Below are 13,012 nucleotides of genomic sequence, written 5' to 3'. Positions count from 1 at the left end.
AAAAGATGCATTAGATATTTAGCATTAATAAACCTTTCAATAACCTATGCATACTGACTTTATTAGGATGTATTTTCACAAAATTAAGCAAAACTGATTTCTTAAAACAGAAAAATACATAAATGAAGGACATATAAAATCAAGGATAACTTATACAACATTATAACAAACCTATTTCTCGAGTTCTGCACAGTTTCTCTGTCAGAAGAACTGTCTGAAATGTCAGAGTCCGAACTGTTTCTCCTGTAATTTGGGAGTATGCAGAAATATTTCATATCATTAATACAACACTTAGTACACACTCATGTTTAGTACAAAAACATGCAGCAAAAAACTATACTGAAAAACTGATTTAGTTTTCTAAAACTAGTTTCAGGTGGTTTTAGAAATTATTTTTTGCATGCATTACTTCTCAAGTTTAACATTTTTAACTCCTATACTATGATTAGTGACACTTACAATGGATTAATATTAATATGTTTACTACACAAAAATAAAGCTTTGCATAATATACTTAAGAGTGTTCTAGAAACAGTTTAATGTATCAAGAGTTACCACATTATACTGTAAGATTAGCAACATGCAAAATATTAAAAAAATACCTTAATTAGAACACTAAAACCTACATCGATTATCTATTATTGTTTTTTGGTTAATTGAAAGTATGTACAGTACTGATAATATATTGCACAAAGGCTTTAAAAGTATAATCAACACCTGAACATTAAATATAAATTTTTTAATCCCCGAACAATAACTGTTACAATACCATGACTGCAACAATACACAACTAACTCACAAATTTGGAGATGAAACTAGATGACATTTTGGTCCACCACGGACCATTATGGCTTAAAATCTGATAATGGCCTAGGACGAAATAAAATGACGTCTCGTTTCTTCTCCGATTTGCAGGTTAGCTCTGAATAAATTGTTTAACCCTGTTAAATGCATGACATCAGAGATGTGTATTTAGAGAATATAGCAGAATCTCACATTTCGTTAAGTACATCATGATTGAAATTTTGTACAGATTTCACATTTCAGGGATAAGTGACTATGTGATTTTACTGTAAAGTTTAGGAAAAATAAGCACATGTCCCCTCTGCTACTAGAATGAGTCCATTGTTTTAGAAGGTCTAGTTTCATTCCTTGCTGTTAACAGGCACCCACACTCCCTGTTGCCTTCTTGATGTATCCCATACCCTACTCTCTATGTTTATCATTACACTTTCAATCTTTTTGTCACCCTATCTTGTTTTATAAATCAAACTAGGCCCCCAAGAGGAATATTAGTGATGCTGAAGGTACCAAGAAGTAGCACAGGTGTGGAACATTACCTGTTTTGAAAAAACAGAGGTGATACATATGCTTACTAGTGGTACACATGTTATGGAAATTGCCAGCACTTTTGGTGCTAGAGAACCAACAATTTGCTCAATTAGAGACAATGATACAAAGATAAGAGTTTGTGCAATCAGTAATCTAGCAGACTTCTGGCAAGGCAGCAGCCGAATGAATGATGGTGAATGTGTTTCCTTTTTTGACATCACCCTAACTTGGTGTGAGATGGTCGATAAGGCAAAAACAGAAAAAAAGTTTGGACTTTCCTCTTCCTGAAAGTAGCAGATATATTAAACAAGTCCAACTGTGTCACTTTCACTTATTACTCACTTTCTATTGCAGTACCTATTGTTACTGTAGTAACTTATTATTTTAATTATGTCTTGGAAATGTATTTTGTTGATAACTTTAGCTAATGAGATTGTAAGTTTCATATTTGGTATAAATTCTAGCTAGTTTAAAAACTGTGTTAAAGAAGGCAAAATATGATGCATAAAGAAGAGAGATGGTATTTTACTTACCGATGCAAATGTGGCAGCTTATGAGCAGTCCATGCTCGCACTTCCCGGCCTTTCTCTTTCACCTCTTCAACAAGTTCCATTCCAATTTTTTTTACTTCCCTAAAACTCTTCCCCATCCTCCCTTCACGGTGCTCATCCTCACTGCTCATGTCGCTAAGATTGGATGGCTCTTTTAAATATTTTGAGTCATGTTTAAAAAATTTGGACTTGGTATTTGATCTTTTTGCATATGGTTCTAAGGGGATAGTTTCAACAACTTCAGACACTTGGACACTTTTTCCATTAATAATTGTTTCATCAGCTGCTCTCTCTTTCTTTGCTCCATCATCATGAGCACTGGTATCTGCACAAGCACCACTACGATCTGCAGTATCCACACCCACACCACCACGATTTACAGTATTCTCATCAGCACCACTATGATCTACAGTATCCACACCAATACCACAAATAAGTGGAGGATTTTCATCATGACTCTCTGGGTTTTCAGTTGACCTCTTTAGTGACTCATCCAAATTTATGAAGAGTGAACTGGCAATGGTACTTTGTGTTGTATCCCCACAATAGGAAGCATCAAGAGATGTTCTTCTGCTATTGGATGCTGACCGGGTGACAGTGTTCACAAGCACCTCGTTGGTCCCTCGTACCAAATGCTGCAGAGCTCCCCCTAGGATTTTTTGATGGGAAGGAGAGCCTTGTACTCCAGCATGGCCAATGTCAAGAAGCCTTCAAAACAAAAATAATTACAAATACATTAGCCATATACAATGGCTTTACTATAAATCATTGCAAATGAAAGTTGGAGACCATAAACTTCAATTATCAAAATGATTTGGTTTATTTTTATCCCACTGGCAGTCAACTACTAAAGCAGGTGACAAAAAAAAAAAAAAAAAATTCACTCAATTCTTGTCTTGCAGTTTCATACGATTATAGTATCTTCATAATTATCATTCAACAATGATAATTATCAGATTCTTACTTGTGTCTATAATCATCCCATCGTCCAAAGGCCAAGTCAATTCCGCTGATAAATGCGTACATTTGATCGATAATGACGAGTTTCTCATGGTGGGCCCAGTACAGCACTCCTCCCAAGTGATCCGGGTGTCGAAGTACCTGTATATTAAACAGATATTTAAATATGTTATTATTTTTATTTAATTTCAAATATTTAAGATACAAGGGAATCTTTAAAAGTATAAATTAATGTGGCTCATGAACAATGACAGCAATTTAGTTAATGATTAAGACATCAAGGTGTATATTGTCTTCTACTTATGGTGCAGGAACCAAAATTAAATTTTACAAATTTATCTATTCCTTGTTTTTTTCATAATACAGTGCCAGCTTGTGATAAAGCCTCTATTTTCAACAGGAAACAAAGTCTGAAATGAGTAGTACATAACTCATTATGCTAATGATGAATTTAAAGTGTAGTTTCTCAACAAATGTTTACAGTTTTGCTCTAAGTTCTCTTGATGCCTGAAGGAATGAAGAAATAACCAAGATGCTTGGGAAAGATTATGAAGCTATTGTTGGTTTCCTACTTAACAAATATATATATCTAGTATTAGGGTTATTCCAGTCTTACTTCAGCAAGTCAGAGAACATGCACAACACAAGACCAGAATATAACAACACCTTCCTAAGCATATCCAATAGAGTAATTTCTCCTCCTAATTAAATAGATTATTAATTTATAGCATGACCCCCTTAAGCAATTATGCTTGAAAAAACACATATAAGTACCTTAATATTGGGATGAAGCTGGTTAATAGTATGCTTTGTAAGAAGTGAACTGATTCCCAGAGCCAGTTCTACCTCCTTGTACAGCAGAATGAATATGCGAACACCACTTTCAGCTTTCCGTTTTAGTATTTCTGCCAATCTGAAAGTATTAAATAATCAACTTATATTTGTATGTAGCCAGTATTTATCACATTTCTTTAACCCTTTAACTGTGTCTGATGTATTAGTACACAGGTGCTGGTACTGTGTCCAATGTACTAATATGCACCATATTTCATATTCACAAATCTGCCACCTGCCAATATTTTTTACCTTAGGGCAACTCTCTGGGTCTTCTTCCACCTAATCATACCTGAAGGGGGTTTCGGGGGTCAACGCCCCTGCGGCCTGGTCTGTGACCAGGCCTGAAAAAAATCTTAAGGCCAGCAGGTGCACACAGTGTATCATGGTTAACTACTTTTGGAATGACTGTATGTCCAACATACTAGTACGCCTCACTAGCAAAAGTAAACAAAGGAACCAGGAGCTGTTGCTCCACCACCAGTTTCCCTACCTGCAAACAGTGTGTGCAAATGGCTCAGAGATGACAAAGATGACTTATTCAGTCCAAATTCGTTAAAATTTCATGATACTAACAGTGGAATTCAGTCACAAAGCACACTAGGCATATAACCCAGGATAACCCAAATAAGTCAAACAATGTGAATAATTCCCATGTTCTGATGAATAATACACTCTGAAATAATTGTAAAATTATAAATATTTATTATACATGGCCTTAGAAGACCAAGATAGTAAAAAATTATACAGGAAAATAACAATTATCAAGAATATAGTACATATACTATATATAGAACCCAGTAAAGTCAATCAATATGACTTATATCCATGTTTTGAGGAGTGTTACACTCTGAAACAATTGTAATGTTATAAGTAATCCTTGTACATAGCCTTAGAAAACACAAATCACAAAAAAAAAAAAAAAAAAAAAAAAAACAGTATACAGTGGACCCTCAGTTATTGGCCATAACCCATTCCAGAAGGTCGGCTTAAATTGGAAAAGGCTGAAAACTGAAATAATATTTCCCATAAGAATTAATGTAAAGACAATTACTCCGTTATAGACACCCAAAAATATTAACCAAAAAATGCATTTTTTAAAGATTAACTATAGTTTTATATACACAAAACAATGAGAACTAAATAAAATAAATGAATGAACATTTAAATCACTATTACATATCTTTATTGAAGACTCTTGTTGGTTTATGGAAGACAGGGAGGACTGAATATTGTTGGGAAGGGGAATCCCCCTCCATAAGGACTTCAGGTATCAAAGCCCTCTCTGGGGTTACTTCCCATCTTTTTCTTTTACTGCCACTAGGACCAGCTTGAGTCACTGCACCCCTTTTGCACAAAAACACAGTCCAGAAAGGTCTGTTTCAATACCAAAGGAACTTTACTAGGAACTTTCTTTGGGCCCATGGTGGCTTATTTCCCAGTTGCACTCAATAAACACCCAGAAAAACAATGGATCATAACGAAATGTTTGGACGAATGCACAGAGTCTTCCTAACTCTCCGAGACAGCCAAACTGACTCACAAACACAGCTGAGTGGTGGGATGGACGTGTCCAATACGACCGATTTCCATGTTGACAGCTGAAATTCGGGATAGAATTTCGGCCAAAAAAGCAGCCGAAATCCAAAATGGCCGATATCTGGAACAGCCGATAACAGTGGGTCCACTGTATATAAATACTGCACTTATATGGACAGACAGAGATGGCCACATTTATGTGTGTGGAACAGTAAGAACAAATAAAGTAACATATGCCAAGGTTCGCTGGGAGCAGTGCACTATTAGCAATACTGAGTGACTACACTGTCGACAGTGTACAATGACATTCTTGTCTGACACCATTCTTCAAGGAGTCATATACTCAGCACTTTTAAAAAATTGCTGGGACCTATAAATAATTTGTAAATATTTCTAGACAATAGAATGCAACCAAGAAAGGTGAACATGTTAACCTGTCAAGTGTGTTTCTCACTGCTTGATTACTATTTCCATACCTAATATTAGTGTCAGAACAAAGACTGGTTATAAAATCACAAGAACTACATAAAAATTATGTATATTAAAAAAACGAGAATAAAGGTGTATTACAACATTAACGCAAGCAGCAGGACTTAACGTTGCCATCACATGAGCATCTAGTGCCAACTTCATTGTCTTGTATGTCAGTAAGTACTGGCCTAATTTTTTTTTTTGTCTTATTACACACAGAAAATTGCCCTCTTTGTTTTAAATTTTTTTCTGTTTTTTTTTTTTCAAAATATTTTGAGCGCTAGCAATAAAACAGATTAACTGCAATTTATATAAATTACAATTTATAGTATTTCTTGTGATCTTATAGCCCATCTTTCAAAATACAAGGCAGCAAAGTTGGCACTAGATGCTCATGTGATGGCATTTGCAAGTATTTGGAAGAGTAAATTTATGAATCATAATCCAGGGTAAATTTTAGCTGGGAAACAAAGGCGAAAATAATATTTTTTGAAACACCACAAGAATGCATAGTAGATTTACATATCCTCTTATCCTATTTTGCTCCATCTATTCTATGATGTTAATAATACCTCCTAGGTCCTCTGAATTATACATAATACTGCATAATATTCACACCACGCATTGCTCTCAAATATGACATCTCGATGGCCTCCAGTGTCCTTCTTTCTGCAATGTTTAAATTCTATGCCATACATTTCCTTTTTTGTCTCCATAGATAAACTTTCCTTTCCACAGATGACTCAACACATTATCTACCTTTTTCCATCATCTAGTCTATGGTTAAACTCATGTTGTAGACTCGTATGCCAACACGTCTACTCTCATATATCAGAATACATTCACTTCCACACCCCTTCCCTTCACAATGATATCTAATCTTTGACCTACGAAATCATGACACGAATGCACACAGTGGTGCCCATGCTAACCTTCCTATGGTGTATAAATATACCTAGCTGGATGAATCTTATTGTAGCCAGCTGGCCCAGTGGCTAAGGTGTTGGTCTGGAGTTTTATGACTCTCTAACCCCAGGCTCCAGTGGCGGCTCGTAGCTAAAATTTGTGGAGATGCTGGTTCAGAAAATTTTTAGCCATTGTTTTAATATTGTGTAAAACAAAACAAGCATATAAAATAGATGGAAGCATGATAATCATCTAATACTACACTCCATCACATTCAAGAATATGGTACATGGTTTTTAAGCACAACACACGTCACTGATTAAAAAAGAAACACTACCTTGCGCTTGCACAACAGGGTCAGCACTGCGTCAGCAACAGTGCTCTCTCTACCTAGCATGCAGCGTCTTATCTTAGACATGTGAGCATGCGCACAACAGCCAAACACCAAGTCACTGGAACTGTGAAGCATACATTTCCATACAAGGATTTTTGTAATTTTTTCATGTATTCTAGGGGATGGCTACTGACATTAAGCTTAAGGATTATATAATGTACAAGTATAAAGAAAGAATTAAAGAAAAAAGACTATATATATTGAATGTTATCGATAATATAGTGAAAATAGGGGGTGCTGCAGTTTCGCAGTGCCTATACACGAGCCACCACTGGCGGGTTCTCTCCCCACCTGTGGTATGGTTTATATCTAATCTTTCATTGCCAAGCATTTTTGTATTCTAATCACCTTGCTCTTTTCTATGTTCACTTTTATTTCCTTCTTTTACATACTCTCCCAAATTCCTCCACTAACCTTCACAACTTCTCTTCAGCAAAGAGCAGGAGTAATAAATCCAAAATAGGTTTAAAAAAAATACTGCAAACTGTAGTGAAACATTAAAATACAAAGCTAACAAGTGGTACAGCCAGTATCCCAATTCTTCTAACCTCCATCGGCGTCCGGTTAAATCAGGTCTCTTCAGGTAAATCTGTGGACTCATCCACCAGTCTGTAATAAAAATTTCTTCTCTTGCTGCCTCAAGCATATCTGCCACATCCCACATATATCGTGCACCGTCCACATACCTAAGACAAAAATTAACAAAATCTGTACTAGTGACTCACAAAATCATAATGACAAAATTTACATTTACATATATCCTGCCTTGTAATACATAAATCAAATATCAACAGTGAAAATAAATAAGAAAAACTAAGTTTATTCAACACAAATTTAACATAATGCTTTTAATTTCTTTAAAAAACGTACCAGGCAGATAATTAATACAGTACAGTATTACACATGTTTGTTAAATCCAGTTAGTGCATATTAATTCAATGATTTACACAAAATGCATTTTAGTAACCCTCATCCATACTACAGATCTTGCTATACAAGAAGTATTTACAGAATGTGACTTCCTAGAAACTAGGTAGATCCATCCATTACCAGCGTGCATATGATCCACGGCGAACTGGTGCAAAGGATCCATATCGTAAATCTTGGCTTGTAAAATCTTTGGCTGTAATAAAAATTATTTTGTTAATGTTTAAAGATCAATGGCTGGAGAACAATTGCAAATACGTATGAGAAGGATGAAATTCTCTCTCCTTTGAAGAATTTACAGTTAAAAAATTATTCTAAAATATGAAAACATTCTGTCATCCTCAAAAGCTGATCAGCTGTGACTTAGTGAGCATGTCTAGAAATGAAAGGACTATGGCAGCAGGAAAAGGAAAACTCTCACAACCCATCAAAGGTACAGTGGATTGTCAACTGACATGTGAGCTATTTACTACACTTTTTCATGATAACAGTTGAAAAATTGAAGTATATTTTGATGAGCATTTAGCATGGAGTAAATTCAGAAAATAGCTAAACAGCATTACACAATGGCTAGTAACCAATACTTTCACTATGTACTCATTCCTGTGCCTTTAGCAGTCATTTACTTACCCTAGGCATATTTATATTAATGTTGATTTAACCCTTTCAGGGTCCGTCCCGTAGATCTACGGCTTCAAGTTGAGTGTCCAAACCGTAGATCTACGCCAAAATTCTAGCGCCGTCAAATTTAGCACGAAAGCGCTTATAGGCCTACATGTGAGAGAACGGGTCTGCGTGGTGGGTGTGCGCCATAAACAAAAAATCTAGGCGCCCGCATAGCATTGTGGGAACGCCGGCTCAGTTACCCTAGTTCACCATGCCTCGTCGCAAGTCAGCTCTCACTCCCCGGAAAATTGGGACTCTCCTCTTCCTATCTGATAGTTCTGACACTGATGGAAGTGGAAATGAAGACAAATTCTACGGCTTTGATCAGTTAGAGACCGAAAAGAATGACCAGGATATCGATAATAGTGCAGAAAACCCTGACGATCCTCAACCTTCTACCTCTGATGTGGGCACTCGTGACTCACGGTCAGTTGTGCCTCAACACAAGAGAAAACCAATATTTTCGCGTGGCCAGGCCTCTGACTTCAGTAATGATGATGATAGTGACGTGGATTGTGATTTTATTGCGCTCGACAATCATTCGAGTAGTGATAGTGAGGAATCATATTCACCAGTGAAGCGTCGGTATGTTCGCTGCCGCATGCGCTCGGGTAGTGTACCCTATGCTGTGCTCAGGGGACGGAGTGCATCCCGGAGTACATCCCGTGGCCCTACACCAGTTTTAGGTAGTGAGAGTGAGGATGATGTGGCTACACTTGGCATGGATAGACCACAGGCATCAGTGGATGGTGTTAGTGGTGATGGTAGTGGCACCGCCATGCGTGACTCACCAGCCCAGGGTGGGACCCACGCTGCTGACTCGTCAGTTCAAGGACAAAGCGGAGCGTCAGCCACCAGCCCACCACAACCACAACCACCCGCACAACCAGCCTATGATGTCCAGTACCCACCAGCAAACCGTATGTGGGATTGGCAGCAAAATCCCAATTTTGTTCCCAAGCCTCACCACTTTGATGACTCTCAAAGTGGAATTCTACCTACTTGTCCCCTTGGAATTCCGGCAAATGAACTGGAATTCTTTGAATTATTCTTTGACCAGCCATTGATGGAAACTATTGTCAGGGAAAGTAATAAGTATTTTGAGTACACCATGGCAAATACGATCATATCACCACAGTCAAGACTACACAGGTGGAAAGAGATGACTGTTGCAGAAATGTATTTGCTTTTTGCAACAATAATGCTTATGCCTCATGTCTATAAGCATAATATAAAAGCATACTGGTCCACAGATCGGCTAATTTCTACCCCGGTCTTCAGTGAAATCATACCAGTGAACAGGTTTATCTTACTCTTACGTATGTTGCACTTCTCTGACAAAACCAGGCCTGACAGAAGTGACAGGTTATACAAGATTAGAAATGTTTTCATGTATCTCAAACAAAAGTTCAGCATATACTTTTATCCATTCAAGAATCTTGTAATTGACGAGTCTTTGATTTTGTTCAAAGGTAGACTGTCATTCAAGCAGTATATACCGAGCAAGAAGAAACGCTTTGGTATAAAACTGTTTGTACTCTGTGACTGTGACAGTGGCCTGGTGTTGGATATTGTTGTATACACGGGAAGTAAAACATTGAAAGATACCAAGATGTTATTGGGTATCTCAGGTGACGTAGTGAGAAACATGATGGCACCTTATCTTGGTAAGGGGCATACATTATATACCGATAACTAGTACACAAGCCCATTACTCAGTGATTTCATGTGAGTGAACAAGACAGATATGTGTGGCACAGTGTGTTCTAATTGTAAACATATGCCCAGGCTCAACGCAGGTGCTCGTGGTGATGACGTGCAGGTGTTTACTGCCAATGACATCATGGCATTACGGTGGCATGACAAACGAGATGTCACATTGTTGACATCCATTCACCGTAATGAAATGCAAGACAGTGGCAAAGTTGATCGAGTGACTAATGAACGTATTTGAAAACCAGTGACAGTGATTGATTATACACAAAACATGCGCTTGGTTGACAAATGTGACATGCAGATTGGTTTTGTTGACTGTGTTCGTAAGAGTTACAAATGGTACATGAAACTTTTCTTCCATCTCATGGACATTTCAATGCTCAATATGTACCAAATAAAGACTGGAAACAGACCACCATATGGTGAATTTTGTTTGTCTGTTGTCAGACAACTCATAATGAAGTACCAGGTAAGAACACCTGCTATACAACAAGGTCCTCGAATTACTCAGGATATACCCAAGCGTTTGAGGAGGGAAGGTGATCATTTCATAATACAGCTTCCTTCAACTCAGAAGAAATTTGCTCAGAAGAGATGTGTTGTCTGTGCACAAACAAAACGACGGCAACAAAGACGCAAAGACACTCGGTTTATGTGTGAGGAATGTAAGGTGCCTCTGTGCATGGTGCCTTGTTTCAAGGAGTTCCACAAGCTCCAGCAGTTCTAAAACCATGTCCAGTGATTGTAAATATGTAAATATATGATAGAACATTAGTATTATACAAGATTTGTGCATGTTTATTGTAAACAACAGTGGTAAACAATACAGTGTTCAATACAGTGAGTTTATATATATACATTATATACAGTATTGGTCTCTCAGGCCCCAAATGTTAGTAGGAATAGAAAAAAATTGGAAAAGAAAAGAAAAAACTATAAAAACCGCTAAATAATGTAATGCGCGTATGTGGAATTCGTCGATGTTGCTGCCACCACATCATTTTGGACAAACTTCTTGGCACTGTATCTCGGTAAGTACTGATCAGAAATTTTTTTTTTGTTTTATTACCTTCACAAAAATATGCTCTTTAATTCTGTAAGAAAAAATAATTTTTTTTTTTTCAAAATTTCTTGGACACTGGAGCACCACTTCAGATTTTGGCCTTGGACCCTGAAGGGGTTAATAAAAAGTATAAAAGTACTGTAATTAAATGAGGTAGTGAAGAAATGACTTTGCAGCCTCGCCACAAATTCTTAATTTTGAATTTAAAGGGCCATCACAGAATACACTGAAAAAAGGTTTCTTGGTATATTCTAGGGTCTTTCTCCATTTTTTTTTTTTCAACAAGTCGGCCGTCTCCCACCAAGGCAGGGTGACCCAGAAAAGAAAGAAAATCCCCAAAAAGAAAATACTTTCATCATCATTCAACACTTTCACCACACTCGCACATTATCACTGTTTTTGCAGAGGTGCTCAGAATACAACAGTTTAGAAGCATACACATATAAAGATACACAACATATCCCTCCAAACTGCCAATATCCCAAACCCCTCCTTTAAAGTGCAGGCATTGTACTTCCCATTTCCAGGACTCAAGTCCGACTATATGAAAATAACCGGTTTCCCTGAATTCCTTCACTAAATATTACCCTGCTCACACTCCAACAGATCGTCAGGTCCCAAGTACCATTCGTCTCCATTCACTCCTATCTAACACGCTCACGCACGCTTGCTGAAAGTCCAAGCCCCTCGCCCACAAAACCTTCTTTACCCCCTCTCTCCAACCCTTTCGAGGACGACCCCTACCTCGCCTTCCTTCCCTATAGATTTACATGCTTTACATGTCATTCTACTTTGATCCATTCTTTCTAAATGACCAAACCACCTGAACAACCCCTCTTCTGCCCTCTGACTAATACTTTTATTAACTCTACACCTTCTCCTAATTTCCACACTCCGAATTTTCTGCATAATATTTACACCACACATTCCCCTTAGACAGGACATCTCCACTGCCTCCAACCGTCTCCTCGCTGCTGCATTTACCCCTCAAGCTTCACACCCATATAAGAGTGTTGGTACTACTATACTTTCATACATTCCCTTCTTTGCCTCGATAGATACCGTTTTTTGACTCCACATATACCTCAATGCACCACTCGCCTTTTTTCCCTCATCAATTCTATGATTAACCTCATCCTTCATAAATCCATCCGCCGACACGTCAACTCCCAAGTATCTGAAAACATTCACTTCTTCCACACTCCTCCTCCCCAATTTGATATCCAATTTTTCTTTATCTAAATCATTTGATACCCTCATCACCTTACTCTTTTCTATGTTCACTTTCAACTTTCTACCTTTACACACATTCCCAAACTCATCCACTAACCTTTGCAATTTTTCTTTAGAATCTCCCATAAGCACAGTATCATCAGCAAAAAGTAACTGTGTTAATTCCCATTTTGAATTTGATTCCCCATAATTTAATCCCACCCCTCTCTCGAACACCCTAGCATTTACTTCTTTTACAACCCCATCTATAAATATATTAAACAACCAAGGTGACATTACACATCCCTGTCTAAGACCTACTTTTACCGGGACATAGTCTCCCTCTCTTCTACACACCCTAACCTGAGCCTCACTATCCTCATAAAAACTCTTTACAGCATTTAGTAACTTACTACCTATTCCATATACAGTGGACCCCCG

The 13,012-nt window shown here is 37.5% G+C and overlaps 1 protein-coding gene across 4 annotated transcripts in view; it reads right to left on the bottom strand.

Moving 5' to 3' along the window:
* Nucleotides 1-13,012, bottom strand: part of LOC128695366 (phospholipase D2) — a 117,074-nt gene that overhangs the window by 29,070 nt on the left and 74,992 nt on the right. For 3 of the 4 annotated variants that reach the window (XM_070095450.1, XM_053785889.2, XM_070095449.1), the window contains 6 exons: nt 8,038-8,110; nt 7,536-7,673; nt 3,618-3,756; nt 2,848-2,984; nt 1,866-2,591; nt 172-243 (listed from right to left, as the gene is read on the bottom strand). In XM_070095450.1, coding sequence (XP_069951551.1) covers nt 172-243; nt 1,866-2,591; nt 2,848-2,984; nt 3,618-3,756; nt 7,536-7,673; nt 8,038-8,110 — 1,285 coding nt within the window. The remainder of the gene's footprint in view (nt 1-171; nt 244-1,865; nt 2,592-2,847; nt 2,985-3,617; nt 3,757-7,535; nt 7,674-8,037; nt 8,111-13,012) is intronic. The other variant, XM_070095451.1, reaches the window with a different exon arrangement.

Source organism: Cherax quadricarinatus, chromosome 50, assembly GCF_038502225.1.
Source record: "Cherax quadricarinatus isolate ZL_2023a chromosome 50, ASM3850222v1, whole genome shotgun sequence".
Classification (NCBI taxonomy): Eukaryota; Metazoa; Arthropoda; class Malacostraca; order Decapoda; family Parastacidae; genus Cherax; species Cherax quadricarinatus.
The sequence above is the reverse complement of the archived record's forward strand: the minus strand, read 5'-3'. Positions and strand labels throughout refer to the sequence as shown.